Source organism: Thermobia domestica, chromosome 6 (assembly GCF_964235325.1).
Source record: "Thermobia domestica chromosome 6, izTheDome1.hap1.1, whole genome shotgun sequence".
Lineage (NCBI taxonomy): Eukaryota > Metazoa > Arthropoda > Insecta > Zygentoma > Lepismatidae > Thermobia > Thermobia domestica.
The window spans coordinates 80,727,852-80,752,711 of NC_137459.1; the positions used below are offsets into that span (position 1 = coordinate 80,727,852).

Below are 24,860 nucleotides of genomic sequence, written 5' to 3' on the forward strand. Positions count from 1 at the left end.
GAAATGGCTGGTGTGTGTCCCCTTTTCTAAGGGAGACCTCGGTTTGATTGAGTGCATGTAATTCGAGTTCCACTCTAAACTGTAATCAGATTCACCGTATATAATCTGTGCTCAGAAAATTGTGTTAAACACGAAATGAATAAATTTTCCAGTTTAACACAGTTAAGTGAAGACCTTCGAGATGAAAACTTTAGGCTTGGCACTTTTCAGATACTATTCAAGTATGACTAACATTCAAATGTAAGCGTTGGTGAAAGTGTATTTAAGAACGTCTACTGGAAATTCACGGGTCTTGCTTAAAATTGTTATGCAACAAGAAAGCGATGATAATACCGACAAAGCTGTCGTGGGACAATCGCAAAATGTTGTACAGAGAGTTCAAAATTATACAGTACTCCCTTTCATAGTGCTTGTAACAATTCCGTGTAGTCGCATAGACATCTATTTGTACAGTTTGTCAGTTGTACGTGTATAGGTGCTAAATAATTGTATAAGATGTGCTACACTAGCTGCGCAATTTCGCATAGCTGAGCTATGATCGTTTCTGCAGCCAGGAAACCAGATGCGATCGAAATGTGTAGCTCATTGTCCCCATGCCAGAACCCCAGGTGCAGACAGTATATAGTGAGTGGGACTTATTTTTTCTCAAAGTGGTCCAATGGTAGAGCCCTTACCTCAGGTGTGAATGATCAGTTGATTGATCTTCGATCTCGTAATTTCATTGTGAACAACATTTTGGCTTTAAGATTTTTTTTGCATAGTCTACATTCAATTATTCTGCTACCAAAGACATTCCAATCATCATTCATTCGTTTTCTTTAACTAACAGGTGGGACGTAAGGATGAATGTTTAGGTCCAAAATTTACAGCACAATTGTCTCAAACGAAACATTTGATGAGTCTTTCCATAATACTGTAATTAGCGAGCCACAAAATGTATTTTCTCTTTAAAAATTCTTATTTTTTTTCTTTTTTTTAAAGTTATTTTCATTTCAAGTCTTCAGTAAAAATACTACTACTCAAGTATCTAAAATTAACGTCTCTTATTACACCCACAAACAGGGCCGGATCCAGGATTCTCTGTGGAGGTGCACCAATAACTGCCAGTACATTTGAATTAAATCTGAGTTGTTCTTTTAAATGCCTTTAGGTATCTGTGATGTGAATGAGGAATTCCTTTGGAAATGGGGGGGCGCGGTGGCTCAGTGGTAGAGCGTTCACCTCTGGTGCTTGGGGTCCCGGGTTCGATCCCAGCCCCCGCCAAGTGAACTTTGTGGTGGACAAACACCGTGCTCGTGGGTTTTCTCGGGGTTCTCCCGTTTCCTCCCACTTTCTTCATTCCACCATTTCACTCATCTCTCATTATCACCGTCTCCTTTAGCCTAACCGGCATAACCGTGGGACGTAAAACTTAAAGATTTCATTTCATTTTTTTCCTTTGGAAATGCTAAGTGTCTGCTCTCGTTGAATTATTTTCCTTCAACCTTCAGAAAATTGACCTGAAATATTGATTTTGTAAAACTCTCTGCTAGCTTCTCACTTTAGGTAGTGTGTATTTACAACAAAGGGGGGTGCACGTGCACGTTTGCACCCCCGTAAATCCGGCCCTGCACACAAATTTTCACATTTGTATTACAGGTAAAACTTAAACTCGTAATACAGAAGAATATTGTAGAAAATTGTATTTTTACAATCGTTCCTTATCTTTCAAACGTTTATTGGTCTCTATAGGATTTTTTGGGTGCAGTTAACGACGACCCAACTCTGCTGAGATAAGAGCATTTCCTGTTAAAATATGAGAACTGATTCACCTGAATCGATGGCATTATTCTCTAATACAGGTATTTCTCCTTTGTTTTTCTTTTTAGAGTTTATTGCCCCAAAATTATGCTCCGAGGATAAAAAGAGGATTATGATGGAAATAAACGGAATGTTGGAAAAAGTGGAAGGCAATGGGAGGTAAACAAGAAAATACGCGCATACGATCATGTTTACAACAAAGCTCACTTGATAAAAGTTAGGATCGAACCAGGGATCCCACACACTGGAGTCAACGGTCTACCACTTAGTCACCATGGCCACCCATAAAACTCTCTTACAGGGCGGCTATTTGAAGCGATCGCAACTCGTTTTTATTGCTCATGCGTACGCTTGGAATACGCTGACCATGTATTTAAATGTGGATGGCTAATCACAAACGCGAAAGCAATAAAAAACGTGGAGAGAACGTCAGCTCGAGCGTATTTGGTGCGTTTCAGAACAATAGACCGCCTGCTGTTTAAAATACGTCAAAAGGAAGGGAAACAGGAAAGACGTGTTGCCAGGGAAGAGGATTTTAGCAAGAAAAAGCTGCTTTGAAGATGCTTTGTGCAGAGTACTGGAACTCTGCTATTATAGACCTGGATTTGGCAAGAAAGACCTGGAAACCCTGACTGGCTCACAGTATGATTTATAACTCTGGCAGAGGTAAAGTTACCAAATAGCCACATTGGTCGCTTTCGCTCTAGGAAGTAACACATCGAAAACGCATTCTCAAATAGCCACAGACTTAGAGGGGAGATAATGCGATGTAGATTGGCTTATGCTGTGACGGTTAATCCGTCACGATGGTCTGCGCATACGCACCCGATAACTCCACTGAATCGAACTGCAGGTTGTGGACCGGAGTCCACGTTCATAGTTTGACCTCTCCTTAATAACCTCACTGTTGCATAAGGTTGTAAAGCACAAAGCGTTAAAACTGAAAACTGTTTCGCATTCAACTTTATTATGAGTTCCCTTTTTTTCACCTCTCTTTTACGAGAGAATGTAAATAAACTATCACAATCACAAGTAAATTTCACACTTTAGTATGGAGTATTTCTTTATAATGTCCTTTATGTTGCAAGACTCTTAGAAAACATGATAATACTATATTTTTAACGAAATTAAACAAATAAAAATCGAATAAAAATAAAACTTCCCACGCTTGCTGAACCATGTGAGTCAAAAGTACCGCATGGACGTTTCTCTGGTCTCAGGTAAAGTCTCTTCATGCAAATGCATCAACACAAACAGCATGTTCCAACCACAAATTGATGTTCTAGCGCCGAAGGCATATGACATAATTATTCATCATCTTTTGTCTTGCTGTCTGCTACATAGCAGTAACGCTACTCATATACTGGATTTCCATCGAAGTTTAAGCTACGAAAAATATTTGTTTTCAAAGTGTCAAACGGAACACACTACTAGTCTTACTGTAGTATGTGTATACCTCTATCAAATTAGACCATTAGAGGCTCCCTAATGCGTCTGTTTTCGCCTGTTACAATGCTACTACCTTTCTATTTAGACATTTGCATTACAAAATAGCAGAAACCAAAATTCACAATCAGAATGTTTCCCACACTTTAAATGTCCCTGCGGAATTAGTAATCCTATTTTTTTCATGGTCGAAAACCATATTCCCTTACGCTACGGTTCATCGTAAGTAATACAATATTTATTCCAAAATCTTTTTTTTTTTAATATTTTAAAAAAAAATCAATTAAATTTCAATTTCAACCGGGAAACCGATTTTTTTTAATGTCAGCTGTAATTTAAGTTAATAGTTCGATTATATCTTTTCCTGTGTTCGACATGAACTAGGTTACGCTAATATCGAAGGGATAAATTAGAAACAATGTTCTTGAAAATATATATGTAGTAATTGTACGTTCACGAGTATACTGATATCATGACAAAAAAAAATGCAATTCGATCAATTCAGTTTGCCCAAACAGAATTGATTTTCTTTTCTTCTTTTGCACATGTTATGGGTAATCGCATTTGTAGCTTCTAGAACCAAAGTCCACCTCATTTTTGGTCCAGTGGCTAGCTCGCACTCCTGTGATATGTTCTGTGTTCAATTCTGCAGGATAGGGATAACGTGCTTAAAAAAATACTTTCTAGTTTTTTTTCTACCGTTCGTTCTGATCATCCGGAAGTTAGTGTTATTCAGGAGTAGAAGAATATTCAAAGCCGTAACAATCTGCGGCGCAAGTGGTGCATTATTTTATTATTTCACAACCAAAATTCAATTTCGATTTTTGTGACAGCTTTTTTTTTTATTATTATTTCAAGAACCGAATAATCGGTTTTGGTTCTCGAAATAGAAAAATCCGACTTCGGTTTTGTAATCCGTAAATCAGGTTCAATTTTCAAAATTCGAAATCATGTTTAAGTTTTGGAAACTGAAATATCAGTTTCGGTTTTAAAAACCTCAATCGAAAATTGATTTTCAGATATTCAATTTTTCAACCGAAAAAAAAATTCAACCGAGTAAAATCTGAAAATATAACGTAATGCGAATATGAGGTCAACAGAACGAACCTACCTGCTATCAACCAAACTTTTGTGATTAGTTTCGTTTCTGTAAGCAGAAGGCGCTAAATAGTTGTTTCCAAATAATTAATTGTGTTAATTTTCAATAGTAAAATTCTACTCCAGAGATAAATCTTTTATGAAAATATTGCATTGTCATCGGGTACAGCCATTTGTACATAATTCGAGAGCACTAGTTGCTATGGAAATACATAATATTTAAGTTGTGAGCTTTTACTCAAACAGAAAATTAACGTAATAAAAGCATTGTAATTTACTTTGTAAAAACTCAATGATCGGTCATGAACAATTTTAAATACTAGGTATATTGAAACTCCAGAGGCCATAGGCAGATTGTGTTATGAGTCAAGATATAAAAACTGAAAAGAGAGGATAATTGTTAGAAAAAAGTGGCTTTCAATTTAGAATGATTGGATATTCATTTTTTTTTTTCAATTTGCGTGAGAGTTTGGAAGTCACACTGATGAGGACCCTTATGTTAATGAAAAAGTGTTTCCAGTTCAGTAGGTTATTCCTTTGAGTACTCACCATACAAACAATACATAATTTTTGGGAAACTGATTCGAAATATTGTAGGATCCTTCACACAACAATGTGCACATCCACCGTGTCATTGTGTGTGTGTGTGTGTGTGTGTGTGTGTGTGTGTGTGTGTGTGTGCCCTAACGTCCCACTTGAACAGCCTGCTGAACTGGAAAGATTGCTTTCCTATTTAACATAGGACACGTTACCAGTGTGGAGCCTAAACGGCTGGTGAGATTGGAAAGATTACGCCATTTTAGATTGAAAGCTACACATTTCTAACAATGTCTCTCTCTCTCTTTCTTTCTTTCTCTCTTCCTTTCTTTCTCTCTTTCTTTCCTTCTTGTTCATCTATTATTCTGTATATTCACTCATGATGGAATTAGCCTGACCCAGACTTTTGATACACCCTGTATACAAAAAATCCTGACTGACTGGCCGCTCAATGCCCAGGTCCATTGATCAAGATAGAAAATTTAAATTTGTGACGGGAAGTACCATTTTTTTATTTTTTTTTAAGAGAGAGAACAGGGGGATGCAATTACTATAATAAGATGTCCAAATCTCGGAGTTCCTTGAGATCAAACAAATGAAATTTGATATTTAGACTTCTCATTTCTAGGTGTTTCAGCGTTTTGTGATATTTGACCTAGAATGAAACAAAAAAGGGTAGGGATATGCACTATGCCCATTCGAGGCGATTGAATTTCGTGTGAGACTTAAAGTTCAGACGAGTTAAGTTCAGTTGATTTGGAGTTTAACGTACCATTCAGCAGCGGGGCTATATGAGACGTGGACCTACTTATTAATGTGGAATACAAACCACACTAGCTCCTGCCGGGAATCGAATCCGGGTCTACCACATCAAAGGTGCGTACGCTAACCGCATAGCCACGAAGGAGCTCTTGAGTTCAGACGAATTCTGTATGAAAGATTCAGAAGGAATAACGCAAAATCTCTGCAGTGAACGTGGGATAATTTGCTTGTTGCCTATAAAAATGCATCATACGAAGAAAGTCAGTGTTTCAAATCTTTCGTAAAATGTCTGTTTTATTTTAAAAAGTTTGTGAACAGATCAAGTTGCATGTAGAACATGAGTGAAAATGGTTACTATGAAAGTAGAATTTTGAGTATTTGAATATGTTTTTGTAATTAAGTACCTATGTGTAAATACTTGTAGTCATATAGAAAGTGGGACATTTACACTTAAAATTTATTGTTTCAATATATTTTTTTTCAATTAATAGGAAATTGAAGATAAACATAAGACTCACTGTTTCTTAAGTAAAATTTAAAAAGTAGTAACTTCCACAATTTAGTAGACTCTTTTCGAAAATAATTTGCAGTTATTTTATTTTATTTTATTTTATTTTATTTGTATTTGTTTAATGGAATGTATTTACGTCATTCCCGTCTAAGAAATAAATAAATATTTTAATTAGAGAAAGGCAAAATATTTATTAAATGTTACAATAACTAAACACTTATAAATTTTAATGAAATAAAATGGTTTATGAAATACAGTAAATTTGAATTATATCAACTTATTGATTGGTGATGAAACATGCATACAGAAATAACCTGTGCTTATAAACTATGCATGATTAACATTAATATATAATAAATCCAATATTACTCAGCTAGAAGCTTTACTAACGACGAAATGGTTTATTACTGTTATGGTGTTCTTACAATAGATACAGAGCTTCAAGATTGCATCATTTGCTACTCTAATTTGCTATTCAGATATTTATGAATGGACAACAGCAATTACCAATCTATTATTAAATGTTTGCTAATTTTAGAATTACTATACTTTGATAATGTAAATAAAATATTACCTTGATCATTACTAACCTTGAACTATTAAATAGCTTTTACTTGTTACTGACAACGAAACTTTCAAACTGAACTCTGAAAAAGTCAGTTTAATAATTTGAAAAAGAATCAAAGCCATAATGCGATATACTGATTTATTTGACTCATTTTGCTAAAGTGTTTGAAGAATGTTAGTGTGTTTTCGTACCCAAAGTAAACGTACGTGAAATAAAGGTAACGCAAGTATCAATTCATGCTGTGCAAACAGTATGACGAAGATGTGTGTTAAGGTTTTGTACACTTGCAAGGCAATGCTATGCAATAGAGTGAAACAAGAATTTTTCTTACAAGGCACATTCGCGAAGTGTCCCCTCGGGATTCATGTAAAATTGTTTCAAATGTAAAGTTCTCCATGACCTAATGTGTATTGTACTAATGTTAGCTGTCCATACCGATAAATTGCATATTTATGGATTTTTATAAATCCGGAATTCAGTCATATACTACTATAACGCTCGGATACAAAATTGCTTTTAGTTTATTTAGATGTAACTGGACATGAATATGGATATATGAAAAACAAATTAGATCAAGTACTGTTTCTCTGACACATGTTACCCACCCTGGCCACCAACTTGGGTCCGCCATATTGGATTCAACTTTAGTTTTTTCAGATGGGAATAGGTGCAAGCAATACATCAAATTCATGTATAATTTTCTCGGAAATTCATTGGTGTAGTGAATTTTACCGTACCTTGTACTGTTTGAAAGATATTGCATGCTAAATGCCTCCAGGCACTTCGCCAATAGACATTGCAGAGTAACATCAGTTACGCTTACCTTTTTGATGTTGACAAATCAAAGTAATTTTAACTGGAAAAATACTGTAGGTATAAACAAACTCTTTACAACGTTGGTGTCATAATTCTTATCATTTCTATGAGTGAATGTTATTACTTCCATCTTATACTGTAACAAGAAAGTATTGTATTACAGTGAAAATGTCTAATGTACAGGGCGTCCCAAAAGTAGGAATACAGTGGCACCTAAATTTTAATTTTAATAATTTTCAGTAACGTAAGTGAATGATATGTTCTCCATCAACATTGCATATTACGACACAAACTTGTTGTAACGACGTTCGTGATACGGAAAACTCCAGGGATGTTCGCCGCGTTGACTTATTCGGGATCTTGACAAATATCAGTTCAATTGTCTTTTCATTATCCTCTGTTATTGCAGTATGAGGACATCCAGTTTTTGGTCTATTAACTAGTAAACGTGTATCACCAATTTGTTCCCGATTCGATAAATTCTTAAACGTGTTATTAAATTTGTTTCCCCATAACGTACGAACATGCTCAGCATTTTCACTTTTCCAGTTGGTTTCAAGAATCACTTTCTTTATCATTCATTCAAGTTAGCAGCCAGCAAAGAATCAAGATATCTGAAAAGAAAAAAAAAGAGAAAAAGAAGTTACAAACAACAAATTATAGCAGTACTACAACTGTATACCTACTTTAGGGCCACCCTGTATATCCAGATACGACCAGATTTGGGTGAAGACCTACCATTTCCGTATTCACTTATATGTGTCTGTGTATACGTACGTTCATAGAATATGTCGTCAGCGACATATCACGTAAAAGATTACATAAACACACGGAGCCCTGCACAACTTTCTATTTGGTTCAATATTCGTGAAGTGCCTGACATTTAACATGCAATACATTCCAAACGGTACAAGCTACAATAAAATTCGCTAAACCAATGAATTTCCTTGAAAATTGTACATGAATTTGGTGTATCACTTGCACCTATTCCCATTTGAAAAACCGAAAGTTGAATCTTATATGAAAGGCGTTGTGACTCTACACTTGCCTGATCATCTGCAACATTCCTGCAGTGGATTTGACTAGTTTTTGGCACAGCTTGATGTTTTACCGTTGATCAAAGTGTGGCATTCTCCAAGTCCGCCGTGGCACAATCAACTCCCTTCACAACAAAAACAGTACGTCTGTTTGCACTCTATATGCAGAGCTGCCTGTTGTTATGTCGAGAGATGTACTTTCAATGTTTCCTCCAGGATATCACTTATTAGCTGTAGTATCCCACTAGCGCCACACTACGTCCATTCCACGAACTTATTTACTATAGTAGTATATATAGGTATGCAATAAAGCAATAGTTATATTCTACTCGGTAATTTTCTTTTTCCTTTCTTTCTGTTTCTCTCTCTGATATATTCCCTCATGAGTTCCAGCCAGCTAGACATGTTTCAACGCTGCAGATTTCTATTATTGATTGTTGCTCATACTCCTTTGTATTTTGTGTTTCTTATTTAGAGTACAGTCGCTGTAATTATAAGTTTGTTCAATAAATAAATAGAATTTCTATATAACTGTATAGGATTGGCGAACATTCATGTGCGGTTTCTTTTACTCTTACTTGGCGACGAAGTGTTGCTCTTGAATTATGCTTTCTATGGCAATTTTGACCACATTTTCCATGATGTGAACAATTCTGCTTTTATATAAGGCATATATTTGCTATATTTAGAATTATTATTATTTGGTAATATAAATTAGATATTAGCTTGATCACTTCTAACCATGGAGTATTTATTGTATAGATTTTAGTTATTAGTGATAATGAAAATATCAAAATGAACTGATACTGAACTCTGACACTGAGTGCTCAGGGAATTGCGACCACCTACCTAATATTTTGATAGTCCACACTTTGCTCAGAGGACGCTCTGGACACGGCGTGGTATGAATTCTGATAGTAACTGATATATTTCCACGGAGATCTGACACAATGTATTCCTGATGGCATCCAACAATAAGCCCGCAGATTTTGGTGCCTGAGTCATGATGCGAAGAGCTCGTTCCACATCTCATAAATGTTCTATAGGATTAAGATCCAGTGAGTTGGGGGGGATTCATATGCTGCAGTTACGTGGAATGTTCCTTTAGCCAAATAAGTACAGTCCTGGATTGGTGTCACCGTGCATTGCTGTCCTAGAAAATGCCACCCTCGTGTGGGTAAGAAGTGTTGCATTGTAGGGTGTACGTGATCCTGTAACACCTACTGAAACCCAATGGATGTCTTACTGTGGTCCATGCACACCTAAGTCCTAGTCCATGCCAACAGAAGCATCACCAATCCATGTAGTCGCCTCGCCTACCTGTACGGCACATATCGTGCGCGAGGGCTCCATAGCTTCGTGCTATTGACGCCACACATTCACACGCAGGTCCGAGAAGAGTAGCACAGACCGTGAATTGTCGGAACAACATACACTTTTCCAATCATCCACTGTCTAATTAGTATGTTACTGTGACCAAGCGCGACGAAGTTGGCGTTGACCAGTCGCAAGGAATGGGTGACGAGTAGGTCGTCTGCTGTAGAACTTCATGTGTGCCAGCGTACGCTGTATAGTTTCGTGGGATATGGTTGTTGTGCATCTACCATTGTATTGGTCACGTAATTGCCGGACACTGATGGTTCGTTTAGCTATGAAGAATTGTTTGACAAACGCTCGGCCCACGTTTTGAACTTCCGTACGACCCTGCAGTTCCGTCTCATGGAGTCCTTTACCCAATTTTCTTTCTACTCCTTATACACCTTCACTACATAGGAACGGGCGCATCCGACAAGTATCGCTGTATAGGTTATTGACGCCCCTATTGCTCAGGTACCCGCAATCATGCCCTATTAGAATGCGAATAAATCCTGCCCACCTCCGATTATAACAATGTGCTGTCTACCAACACGTAGCCTCGAGTATAGTCTTTCTCTGCAATACTATCATTTGGGGTGGTCCTGTAACCAGCTCGGCTGCTAGTCACTTCTTGTGTGGAGGGATGGTCGCAATTCAGTTAGCACTTAGTGTATATATATATATATATATATATATATATATATATATATATATATATATATATATATTATTCAGTCGAAATTATTTAGGAATTACTTGTCATCCTTCTGAAGTGTTTACAAGTTTTCGTGTTTTTTTATTTTAGCATATATATGACAATATTTCGGAATATGTCTTTGATGATGTCTGTTTACATCAATCACTCCGATCTGAAAGCGACATTTTGATGTGTGAGAGAATATACAATCTTTTACCCCCTAATTAGAATCTTTTAGTGTTAGTATCCATTCTGTTATTATGAACAAAATGCTTCTATGCTAAGCAGTGTTTGTTTGTATGAATTGCTTTTCCACAAAGTAAAATGAGCCTTTATTCTGACATATTTAATATAAATTCGGGTACTGTTTCATGCGTAACAAGTTTTATTTCTGATTATTATTCCATACCATGATACGTTAATAATGATTCTCCAAATAGAATGCTATCCGTGGAGGTTGAACCTCAATGCATAACGAATTATTCCCTTGTCATTGTATGTGCGCCACTCAGCTCATGATTAACGCGAACGAGAGAATATATATAGGTTACACATTCACACACACACACACATGTTCCTTTTAATAGGGGAGGGTCCAAGAGAATAATGCACGCATTCTCTCTGAGTTATTGATGATCTGCCTATCATAATACCATAGACAATTTGGTGTGAGTGATGGAACACTCATTAAGGATCCACTGACTGCGTTGATTATGCTGGACAGTTTTCTCTACTTTTCTTGCTCTTCAATAATTAACAGCTTCTTTAATTATTACCGGCTATAATATTTTACTAGGCGCAAGTTTGAATATTTTGAAAAAAAAAAAGTCCTCGTCTTGCTCTGGGAATAAAAGACAATTCAACTTTATAATTTTGTTACAATGCCATTCCTATATTCAACGGGTGTGAGTGAAGAGATATCTATCAAGGTGACACACACTATCCATTAAACAGGACATTTTCATGTAGGAAGTCATATATACTATATGTCTTCTTTTACCAGCAATAAATAGGGACATTAAGTTTTCGTTTTATTTTATCCCTGAAAATGGAGTTATTTTTCGCAATTCTATACAACCAAATAGGGATTATTTGCTTTATTTTGTAATGGTTTTGAAAAGCAAGTATATTGTAAACATAGAGAAAGTGGTGTATGATAGCTAATTAAAATAATATATTTTCAAAAATAAACGAATAGTTTCAAATTTTGACATCTTAAACTGAAAATAATAAATTATATTTTTGCGCTTACCATCTGAGAAAAAAATGGCTCGATATCCCTTCTAAACTTGAATTTATTTAATATATGATTTGAATGCATATGTCGACTAAATTTCACACTGTAATGTTTCTTGACATTTATTCACTTCAAAAATACAATCAATTCACAACGCACTTATCTAAAACACAACTCATACCATAATGTTTCTTAACATTTTCTTCACTTCAAAAAAAAAAAAAAAAAAAAAATCAGTTCACAATATACTTATTTAAAACGCAATTCATATCATTTTCAACACACAGTTTCATTTGATAGCGAATTATACGTTTCTTCAATGTTCCTCATTTTTCAAAAGACAAAATTGTCAATATTTCCACATTTTCTTCTTTAAGGTTTTGCATTCTTACCGTAACTACCGAGTTGTATTCTGAAAAATATCTTTCAGAGTCAACATTAGAAGCTGGCAAAGATATTGCTTCAAAGCACAGGCAGCAAAATGTCAGGGGCAAACATTCACCAACCAACCGGTCTAAAAGTAACATGACTAATGGTCTTCTGTGAATCACATTTTGTTGCAAAGGAAACTTGTCATATTTTATTAGTATTACCGACCAACATGGCGATTTCGCGAATTTATCGCTTTATGCAGGGCATTTTGATATTATTTTGAAAAAGAGTACCAAATTCGTATTATTTCACTATTTAAAAACACCAAAAACGAACTTCTATAATACATTTATTGATACATCTATATACTTTGCCTTTTTCAAGTTTTCGATGTTATTGTTAATACGAAAACTTCACGTCCCTAACAATAAACTAAAAGCTACTACACGACTATTGTTAAAATTTAACAAGCAAATGCAACAAAAAAAAGTCATTTTATCTAATAAAAAAAATACTCAAAGTGTTCGTTCTTCAGAAAACATGATAGGTTTCTTCTTCGCAGCGATAGTATACAACCAATAAATGGATAATTCATTTCAACGTCCGCTGTACCAAAATAATTATATAATAAATTATGACCGGTTTGGAGTCCACGCATTAGCAATTTAATTGCATGATGATTGGTCTCTGCATCAATCCCGACCTAGGAACTCTGTTTTTTTTTTTTTTTTTTTTTCAATTATGAGATTGTTTTATTAGTAAAAGCAATAGGAGCCTCAAGTGTTCAAACAAAATTGTGGAATACACCTTCTTAATTATAATTTTCACAAATTTATGGCAAGTCAGATTGCCGTTCCAATATAAAAATAATAGTTAACTTTAAGTAAAATTTCATGTTTAGCACTTATAAGAATATATCTAACAGCTACTAAAATGGTGATGCAATTTAAATAAATTATTAAACCTTATTATTGTATATTTCAAATAGCAAGTACAACAAGGAGAGTGAGTTACAATATCTGGACACATGTTCCAGCGTTTACTAAAATCCCACTTCTAACCTCTTGCGTTCCAGGTCTCATTTTCCCATGTGCGTGCTGTAATATCATTTTTTTTTTTTTTACTGTTAGAGTACTGTCTAGACCGTTATATAGGGCATAGTTATTGTGCATAGTTGTTGAGGAAAGTGTTGATAATAGTGATAAAAGACATTTGCATAGTGGAACACTTGGACCGAGAAAAGGGAAATTTTGATGTTCTGAAGGATTTTATGGTGCTTCAGGTTGGTAACACTGACCGGAGATCAAAGACTTTTTTTTCGATCTCAAAATATGATATCGAATTTGCTAATTGTTTATGTCAAAACAAACGCACGTGTGTCGTAATTTAATGCTCCCTTTGGCCTACCATATACGGGGACAAAACATTTTTTCTGTCATTAAGGTGCTGTCACCTAACAAGAAATAGTGGAATTCGTGCCTTGCATCCACTAAAAAGATTCACCATACCCAGGACTGATACAGCTCTTAATAAAGGACACGTTTTCGTACATACAGCGTTGCTACATCGTTTCAGTGTAAATGAGCATTGACCAGTATCTGAAACATTTATAAATAAATAAATAGCATCCCCATGGATGTTGCTGGTATTTTGCAATGGAGTATTTTATGACATCCACATGAATGTCACAGGTACGCGAAACGCTATAGGGGGTAGTATTTTCTCTCACACTGATTAAAACACTTATCCTAAGGGAGACAGACAGAGCTAAAATATATGCCAAAAATAAAGTGTCTTAAGACCCTCTCGTTTATGGGAGATTAATTTACGTATATAAACTTCTTATTAAAAATCAGGGTGGATTGATTTAAATCAGTCTGATTTAAATCACTTCATTTTTTAAATAAAAATCGTTGATTTAAATCGAATTCCGAAATAAATTAATTTAAAGTGGAAATAAGTAAAATCCAATTTCTGTTCTGTTCTTTCGATTATGGAAGTTAATAATCATAATACAATGAGACTTAAATGTACAGTATAGTATGAAAACAAGTGTCATGCAGAGGATGATTAGGGAAAATCCCGTTTTGAACAGGTAACGGAGCAATCCTGCTTTCTTCTTTCCGTAACATTGGGTTTTAAAATCGTTAACCATTCCAACGAAGAAATCGCCATCGACATTTAAGACGAAAATTATTTTTTGTGCGTGTCTGTTTGTTTGTTTCTAGATAATAGGGTGTATTTAGAGGGGTCCTATCCTCTCTCTATTTTTTTTTATTTTATAACTTTAGGCGAAATTTATGTATTTCATGCCGCAAGCTAGTTCTGAGTTTTTAAAAATAGGCCCCTGCCAAATATCAGTAACTTTTGTAAAAAAAAAAAAGAAAAAAGTGTCATTTTGATAAACATTGCTGTACTTTTTTTCGTTAATGCTTAACCTTTTCAATTATATCAGCTATTTTTAGGTGATAGGGTAGAATCTTCATTATTCGATTAAAAAGGTACCAATAAGGCTTTTTACTTCGTTTTCTTCAAGACTGGAGGCATTTTAGAACGCGTTACAAATGCTTTCACGCCTTTTCGCGTTGAGGCATAGTGTGTGATGACGTCATAAGTTTAAAAAGGTATTTTTTATTATGCATATTATTTTTGGCGGGTTACATTTTGCATTCAGAAGACAAATTTTGCACACTCGTTCAGTGCATCCCTTAATAATTTTCAGGTGCTTTCAAATCTCTGCGTGGAAACAGCGGAGTCTAGAAGGGCAAAAATATTTTTAAAAAGGATATTTTTAACAAAAATAGCTTTTTTCGTGATTTTCCCGCCTCAGATGGAGACATATGAATGGTACCATTTGAAAGGCTGTTGTATTCTGAAGAAAATGATGTACGTACTACACTCCTAGGATAGATAGGGATGTCTCAGGAAACTGTTACCTGAGATCCTGTTTTATACGGGAATCTGGGTATTTGGGGAATATTATTTTTCGCTGGCTTACTTCTGCACCTACAAGATACAAATTTTGCACATTTACTCAGTGTACCCCTCAATATTTTTCAGATCTCTGCCGTAAAACAGGGGAAGGGATCCACAGAGGTAATTTTAAAAAAAAAATGATATTTTTAACAAAAAAATCCTTTTTTCGTGATTAACCCGCCCCAGATACATGAAGGAAACATTTGAAGGGTACCGTTTGAAAATTGCTTTTATTATGATGAGAATAATGTACAAATCATGTTCATAGGCAAGGTTGGTTGGTTCCAGTGGCGTAGGGAAGGGGGGACCCGGAGGGGCCGCCCCTCAAAGAGGTCCGACAATGTTCTTTGGTACTTAGATGTTTGTCATTTTTTATATATTTTTATGTTTATATATTTTTTTGTTTGTAATTTTTCTATATGTACCTATAACAGCACTTGCCCCCCCCCAACACACATCCTGGCTACGCCATTTGTTTAAACCATGGTTTAAACCAGCTGGTTTAAGCCAAACATCGAAAAATGTTCGTAAAAGTGAGTTCCTAAAAGCTTGATGAACACACATTTGTGGGTTATCACGTTTCGCTCCCGTATATTATTCGTATTATATTCAGGCCTAAATTCCCCATTCATTACTCAAAGAGATTATACTGCAAAAGCAGTTTTTTTTTTTTAATATATAAGTTTATGAATGTTTCTTTTGTGATTTTTATAGTTTGTTATTATTGTTATGCAATTGCAATCAAAGAAATTCTAAATATTGTTTCGTTTTAATAATGTTTGCTATTGATAAAATGCATTGGAATTCCGTACTTGAGGGTGGGGGTATACAAACCCCACGAGAGGCATTTATTGAAATCAGAAGTATCTTTTGTAACTATTTATGTATAAATGGGTCAGAGCCAAAGTGGACTCAAACAATTCGTATCTTTATTCACTTTTCTTACTGATATGCAAATTACGCCGTTGAATTTCTTTAACTTGGACTAATAAAAGTCGTTGTTAACTAACTTGGATTAAATTAGTTCTTCTGTACTCTGCGGTACTTTGAAATTATCTATATGTAATTCTGTATAATGGTTTCACTTGTGCAACTGGCTATCTTTTTTCCTTCTGAAATGACTCTTGACAATTATATTAACAAGTATGCAAAGATTAGTACAACGTATTTTTTATCAGGAGTCCTTCGTGAGTGAGTCGGCAGACGTATCGCATTTGTGGCCAATTAGATCCGGTTCCGAGTTCAAACGGAGGACAATTTCTCCCGGATGTAAGCCGAGAAGCGGTTTAATTTCACTTTGGGCTTATGTGACCCCTTCTAGCATAACCCGGTTGTTGCATAATAATGCCAACTTTTTTTTTCTGTCCATATGTGGTATAAGTACGTAAATTATTTAAACCAAAAAACCGGGTTTAAACAAAAAAAAACTTTTTTTCAATAAAAATCATGTTTTTTGCCAACCCTGATCCTAGGATAAATAGGGATGTCTGAGGAAATTGTTATATTACATCCGGGTCATCTGGGGCAGTGTGGGAATGTTCTTAGCTCATTGTTAAATAGTTTCCTCACCCTTACTACTCAAGGTAGAAGCTTCAAATTCTGTACACACATTTAGTACACCCCTTAGTATTTCCCAGTTGATTTTGAGATCTGTGCGTTAACACAGGGGAATCCAGAGGGGATCAAAATTTAAAAACAAAAAAAAAGTTTAAAAAATGCCGATTACTCTCAAAATTTCCCGCTTCAGGGACATGATAGGGAAATGTGAATGTTACCGTTTCAAAAGCTGTTCTATTCTAAAGAGAGTGATGTGTGTACCATGATTCTAGGATAAATAGAGATGATGCTGTAGCTGTTTGACTGAAAGTCTATAATTTACCTTTAAAAAGAGCCATAATTTAAAAGGGTTAAGAAACATTGCGATTGATATAGGTTAACGATTTGGGATAATTCAAAATTCAACCCCAATACTTTTACTTAAATGTCATAATTAGCATTTAATACTAATTCCTAAAGCTTTTTCTTCAGTTCGCGACTTGTACTATACGAGGAGAAAGATTTGATTTAAATCAAAAAAATCGATTTAAATAAAAAAAATCAACAAAAATGATTTTTTTTTTAAAAAATGAGTTTTTCCCACCCTGTGAAAAATAAGTGGTCACGTTCCCAAAGAATTTTGAAAATTCCGCTTCTAGAGAGAAAGGGGAAATTTCAAGAAAATATTTTAATTTCTCATTTTCTATTCATGGAACTGCCAAATTGAGGAAATGTTTGAACTATTTCTTTTATCAAGATAGGACTGCGTTGACCTGTTGTCAAAAGAGCAAAATTGTTTAAATATTTCGCAAAGATTAATGGCTGCATCGTCTGAAATTCATTTTTGAATAGATTTAGCATTTAATATGAGTTGAAGTTTTTTTCATTTCACTTTGATTCAAGTAGGTATTATAAGGGGAAAAAATCAACTTTCAAATATTTTCATAAACCCATTCATCTCGTGCAAAGAAGTGGCATTTCAGATAGTACAGTATCAAATTAAGAATATTTAGAAGAGTTAGAAAACTGGCATTTTTTTAAAAAATTTCATATCTATTGGAGGATATGACATATACGAAAGCAATTCTTATTATGTTACCAATGTTTCCGAAGCAAGTAATTTACATTTATAGTTTAAATACTGATAAAAACAATCCAAAGCATTACAAGGGCCTTATTCCGTAACGGTTTGCATCAACTCAACCCGAAATCTACACTTCAGTTTTTAATAATAAGCAAAGCATTTATAATTGATTTACTGTTAGATATATACCTATTTTCGTTGCGTTACCCTCTGCAATTTTTGTGAAGGCTGTACTGAATGAGCCTCCAAGTGTTTTAAATGGACATTCATATAATATTTGCAACATGATACAAATAAATAAATAAAATTCGCACACACAAGTGCATACTTATATATTATCTGATTATCAAATCAATATGCTTCATCGGATTAGCTGAACTTTTGTTAACATATCTGGATTGATTATATATATTCGTGTAGATAAATACGTAACAGAGAAGTCAAGTATATTAATACTCGTTTTTGATTTGCAAATTTATTGAGAGCTGTGCAAGTCCTTCTTTTTTCTTCTTATAGTCATTCAAAGCAAATCGTAGAGCATTACTACATCAATAAAACAGATTTTTTCTCTATTTTTTTTATTTTATTTTATTTTATTTATTTATTTTTTTGTAGCAGGTAGACAGACATTATTTGGCGCTTTCTGTGAAGTAAACAGTTTCTTGCTATGGTTTACATTTGTGCGGTCCTTTAACGTTTGATTCTTCATGCATTTGTGTTAGGAACTGAAACTATCGTATTTATTCTTGGTGCGTCTGGACGTGATATTTTGTAGAGGTGACAATATGGTTGCCTTATACTAATTGGTGAGGTGCGTGGGTATGGCGATAACTAAATTTGACTTCGAAATTTTCCTGTGTAGCGGCACCTTATTTCATTGAGTAACAAGTCTATATATTTTGGGCTATCTATGTTGCTTTCAAGTGGTCTTTAATGAATTTGGCTGCCTTGTTTTGAAGAAGTTCCAAATGTACTAAATGAAATATGTAGCATTCTGCAACCTGAACGTGTACAATAGGATTGGGAGACGCACATGTATACATGGCGCCTCGTTTCGTTAGGAAACTGTACACTTAGTATCATTGAAAGTACAACCATTGCTCTTGGGTTGTTTTGGTAGCTGCATCCGTGAGGTGGACTGCGCGAGTTAGGCGGCGATCCAACATCACACCTTAAATATTTTGCCTGATGTTAGAGCTTAAAAAGTGATCCGAGCAGAGTGATCTGCAATGGCCTATGTTTTGTATGTAATGTGAAGTCCGTTAGTGCTGTTATGTTCCTCCTAAGCGGGATCTTCCAAGGCATGTTCCAATTTTGTGGTAAGATAAGATGTCTTCGGAAGTACAGGTTTGTGTGCCAGTGGTTGTGGTGGCTGGCGAAACTTGATGTAGTCTGTCAAAATTTTCACACAAGAAACAGTCCACTCAATCCACGATTGCGGAAATTTGAAATAAAACTTTAAAACACAGTATAGCAATAAAAAGTAGGAACGAAAGAAATGGAGATTAGAGACAGATTAAGAAAATAAAACGATAAAGGACCCAAAAGGTAAAAAGTTCTGAAAAAAAATATCTCAACTTCCTACTGGAAGCAACACCTTATACCGCGGGTACTTTTGCGGAGCTCGTCAACCCCAGTTGTTATTCAAAGCGATGAAAGATGAATAAAGGCTTGAACAATGTTAATGTAAATAGAATGGTAATATTAATTGGGTAGAACGGAAAGACATTGATGAAGTGTTAGAAACAGTTATAGGAGATAATAAAATTACTGGAGATAATTTATATATATATATATACAGTGGCGGATCCAGGATATGATCAAGGGAGGGGCTAAACCATAGTTTGCCGTTTTATCCAGTGTAAAGCTGGATTGAAGCCCATTTATTCAGTGTAAACCTGAGCGTCAAGGGGGGGGGTATAGCCCCCCTTGGAACCGCCACTATATATATATATATATATATATATATATATATATATATATATATAGTACTCCTATATAATACCACTAAATTTACTCCATTTACGCTACATTTTTAATATATCTCTATTCAACTTTTCAGTAAAGTTTTTTTGTTCTTTCTTTCAGCTCCACTCTCGGCCTATATCAGTCCTCAAGTTCAGACAATAGATGTTGGGAGGCCAGCTTACCTCAATTGTACTACAGAAGGCCATCCTCAGAAAACAGTGACATGGCTCAAGGATGGAAAGGCGATTGAAGTGTCATCCAGAGTGAAAATGTTAGACTTTCAGGTAAGGTCTTAACACATTCAATTCTAAGTCCGTTTAGGTCCCATAGTGCAAATTTTCTAGGAAATCTAGGTCGGATCTTAGACATGAGTCTTCCAGTTTCCTTCTACGAAATATTGTACTGATGTCTGTTATATGGAAAACTTATTAGGGCTCACTCTCATTCTTATCGCTATATTGAATGGCAAAATTGTGAACATTTTGAAGGCAAGAAAACTATTTTAAACTGAATTAGGCCACCAAAAAGAAAATTATCTACAAACGGGTTTGAACATTTTTAAAGTGAAGTTAAAACAATTTATTTGATGCGTCTTTGTAGCAATTGACCAATTACATCAATAATAAGCAATGCTTATATTTCTTTCACATTATGCATAGGTTGTAAACATTTTGCTATGTAAGTATTTTTTTTTTTTTTTTTTTTTTTTAGCAATTTTAACAGCCTGGGGTGTTTGGGTAACGAATTCCCAGCTATTTCCTGGTCCGGATATCTTCAACGATAGAGTTTACATTTAAATATTGAGTGGTTCGAGAAGGTGATCTGAGTGTTCGTAAATACGGGACACTCATTTACAATAGCATGAAAAGACGAATAAAACTATTGAGTACAGAGTTATATTTATTTTATCTATTGTACTGCCTTGAAGCTTACATTGAAAATGTACATAACGTAATACATGTTTGCTCGAGACATCGACATTCATCAAAGAAGAGAAAATAAACGCTCCCTCTATGTGGACATTTGTTAGATATTTTCCACAGAAGAAAGTGTTTGATATACACGTGATCAATTCCATAGAACGATAGACCACTTTACATAATAAATAACACAACGATAATTTTGTTATTAATTGTTCCTTCCTTTTCACTTTTCTCGCAACGGAAGTTATCCCCAAGTAACTTCAAGACACTTAGGGAAGTGGGAGAAATATTCCAGGAATTGAGTTATTTCATGGTAAACTATATTATTGTAATATGATCCAAGATAAGATCGTATTGACTAACAAAACAGCTGCAACAAATAACTTTCCATTACATGTGATTGCTTTTTACCATTCTACCATGTTTGGTTTAATAATCGCTTCTTTCGGGTCACTAAATTATCAAAGTCGCAGTAATATGTTTTAGATATTATATGTAAGTAAACTAGGTTTACATTATCCCGTTACGTTTGCTTCGAGATGCATTATACTCTAATACATAAACTAGGAAATGTATAATAACTTAGAAAAGAACGACAGCCGAGATCTCTTCCTTCGAGTATCGTGTCGCCACGTTTGGCCTAATCCTCGTTTCGCCTAACCAATTATCTGGCACTTTTATGACAGATAAATGATAAGATTTGTGTCAGCCATTTTAGGCGAAAAAAGGATCCTCGTTTGGCCTAATCCTCATTACGCCTAAAATGACGGACAATAAGAAAAAATCGTGAAAATTCAACTAGAGGAAAATTATATAAGAGAAAATTCCCTAGTATATAAAGAATTAAGAAATGCAAAATATATAGATTAATATTATATTAACTACTTTCGAGGAATTAGGATTACCAAAACTCCTTTATGTATTCAGCTGCTTTCAATCGTCAAACCCTTTGTAACTACAAGCTGAGTTAATTATACCTATCCGTATACATTTCTAAACTGAACGACTTATTTTGGAAGAGTTTGTAACCTTTTATGGACTAACATAGGGTGAATATTAATTTGCCAATTATCCCAATATATGAATTTGAAATATAGCAAAACAAAATGTGCAAATGTTGAGTTTGAGCAAAACAGTGGCAGAAAGAGGATCAGAAATGGTAAATAAGTGGCAATTTTTTTTAACATGTTGTACCAGAAGCATGTTATAATTTTGAATGATAATTGACACGAGACATTTTAAGAAAGAGGTTCTGCTGAAGCTGAAGAGACCGTTCAGAGAAGAACCTAATCCAACAAAGTTCTGTTCAAAGTAAAGAGTTACCCTGCAATACAAAACAAACGACTTTTAACCATAGATAGTCCACTCACCTTGTCTTTTTGGCTACATTAAGTTTCCAGTTTTCCATGTGTCTTGTACGTTTTCTAGACAATCTTGGTGTTGTCTGATAACAAAATTATGATCATCGCTGCTTAGAGTATCGTTTTATTTCGATTTTGCGTGCATTTGTCTAGTAATTATTAAAGAAAAGCAAATAAGCACAGAAAAGTTTCACGAACAATTAGGTTAAGACGTATAGTGTCTACATTTTCTGTCCAGGGTGCGCGGTGGCTCAGTAGTAGAGCGTTCACCTCCGCTGCTTGGAGTCCCTGGTTCGATCCCAGCTCGCGCCATGTGGACTTTGTGGTGGACGAACAACGTGCTCGTGGGTTTTCTCGGGGTTCTCCCGTTTCTTCCCACTTGCTTCATTCCACCATTTCATTCATTTCTCATCATCACCGTCTCCTTTACCCTAAACCGTCATAATCGTGGGACGTAAAACTATAGATTTCATATTATTTTTTTTTTCAATTTTTAGTCCAAAAATAAAAAAATAATGAAATCACACACTTCAAATTCTGCCAAATAAAATTTCGAATGATTTACGAAGAGTTGCAATAAGTATTCAGATTACTAAACTAATCCTATACAGTACGAAACCTCAAATTGTTTGAAATATGGAATTAACCGGGTTTGATTATGTTTTTCTCATTAGGTTATTTGCAGGTTTGGGATTTAACAGTTTATGAAACTGAATATGGAAGAGGGATTTAAGTGGTTTTGCATCTGTTGCCATGATGGATTTAACAAGTTTTGGTAATTGGCACATATTTCAATCTCAATTTTCAACTAGTTAAAATGGCTTTTTCTACTGAATACTATTTGGAAATAATAGCTTTCCAAGTAAGGTTTCCAGAGCAACCACTACCTCATTTTTTTTAAAGTGAATTTAACGGGTTTTACCATTGGTCTACTCATATATCTTATATATATCGACACGTTCTCTAACGATCCAAACGATTTATGGTATGGATTCCAAATCTTAAGAATAGATTTCATCTCAGCTTGAGTCTTCTATTAAAGTAAGAACTAGCACAACTTTCGGTTTCAATATTGATTCCTAAATATTTAAAATCGTAAGAGATAATGAGAAATCGTTTTTATTGAGAATTCAGTTTCCGATAAACAGGTTGCATGTCTCACATTATCACTCTATTCCTGCCGTAAGTTATAGATATATTTCCGGTTTCAATATTGAATCTGCAGTAATCTACAGTAATTTAACAATGTAAAAAGAAACTCACATGTAAGAGAACAAGGTATAAATGTTTTCATAACTTATCTTACTGCACCGAACACCAGTAAATTTTAGCCAAGACGGACTCCCAACTGAATAAGAGGTTCAGCCGGATAGTTAATAGACAGCATTCGCTTCATCGTATGGACTTCAGAAGCCGATAACCCACGACGTTACTACTTGTCATTATATGTCACTAGGGTTAATGTTTTACACTGGCAACAGAATGCCGTTACTGGACCATAAAAGCGAGTAGCATAGTGCGATGCAGAATTGGCAAAAACCATGTTAAAAAAAACAACAATAAATCCGTTTTTTTTTTTTTTTTTTTTTGGTTGTTGTTTAAACCCGGTATTTTTTGAGTTTAAACCAGGTTTTTTGTTTAAATGATTTGCTGTGTGTATTTATATCACATATGGAGAGAAATAAGTTTGTTTCACCTTGGTGTTATTATGCAACAACCGGGTTATGCTGGAAGAGGTCACATAAGCTTAGAGCGGAATCAAACCGCTTCTCGGATTACATCCGGGAGAAATTGTCCTAAATTTGAACTCGAAACCGGTACTAATTGACCACAAATGCGATATGTCTGCCGACTCACTCATGAAGGTCTCCTGGTTAAAATACTTTGTGCTGATCTTTAGGTACTTGTTAATGTAACTGTCAAGAGTCATTTCAGAAGGACAAAAAGATAACCAGTTGCACAAGTGAAACCATTATATAGAATTACATATGGACAATTTCAAAATGCTGCAGAGTACAGAAGAACTAATTTAGTCCAAGTTAGTTCATTACGATTTTTATTAGTCCAAGATAGAGAAATACAACGAGAAGAAGAAGAAACAGACTTAATTTGCATATCTGTAACAAAGTGAATAAAGATACGAATTTTTTTAGTCCACTTTGGCTCTGACCCATTTATACATAAATAAATACCAAAGATACTTCTGATTTCAATAAATGCATCTCGTGGGATTTGTATGAACCTTCCCCTCCCCAAAAACTAAAGCATTTCGATGTATTTTTATCAATAGTATACATTATTAAAACGAAAGAATATTTAGAATTTTTCTTTGTTTGAAATTGCATAACAATAATAACAAACCATTTAAAAAATCACAAAAGAAGCATTCATAAACAAAAAAAAAAATACAAAAGTTGCTTTTGTAGTATAATATTTTTGAGTAATGAATGGGAAATTTAGGTCTGAATATAATACAAATAATATACGGGAGTGAAACGTGATAACCCATAAATGTGAAATGAAATGAAATCTTTGAGTTTTACGTCCCACAGTTATGCCGGTTAGGCTAAAGGAGACGGTGATGATGAGTAATGAATGAAATGGTGGAATGAAGAAAGTGGGAGGAAACGGGAGAACCCCGAGAAAACCCACGCACACGGTGTTTTTCCACCACAAAGTTCACTTGGCGGGGGCTGGGATCGAACCCGGAGCCCCAAGCACAAGAGGTGAACGCTCTACCACTGAGCCACCGCGGCCCCCAACCCGTAAATGTGT

At 35.0% G+C, this 24,860-nt stretch overlaps 1 protein-coding gene across 5 annotated transcripts in view; it reads left to right on the forward strand.

Moving 5' to 3' along the window:
* LOC145688072 (cell adhesion molecule Dscam1-like) overlaps positions 1-24,860 on the forward strand; it is a 1,774,182-nt gene that overhangs the window by 1,381,907 nt on the left and 367,415 nt on the right. For all 5 annotated transcript variants that reach the window (XR_014131839.1, XR_014131838.1, XM_081761792.1 and 2 more), the window contains exon 12: positions 19,922-20,085. Coding sequence is in view for 3 of the 5 variants with exons in the window: in XM_081761792.1 (XP_081617918.1) it covers positions 19,922-20,085 (164 nt within the window). In the remaining 2 variants the exon portion in view is untranslated. The remainder of the gene's footprint in view (positions 1-19,921; positions 20,086-24,860) is intronic.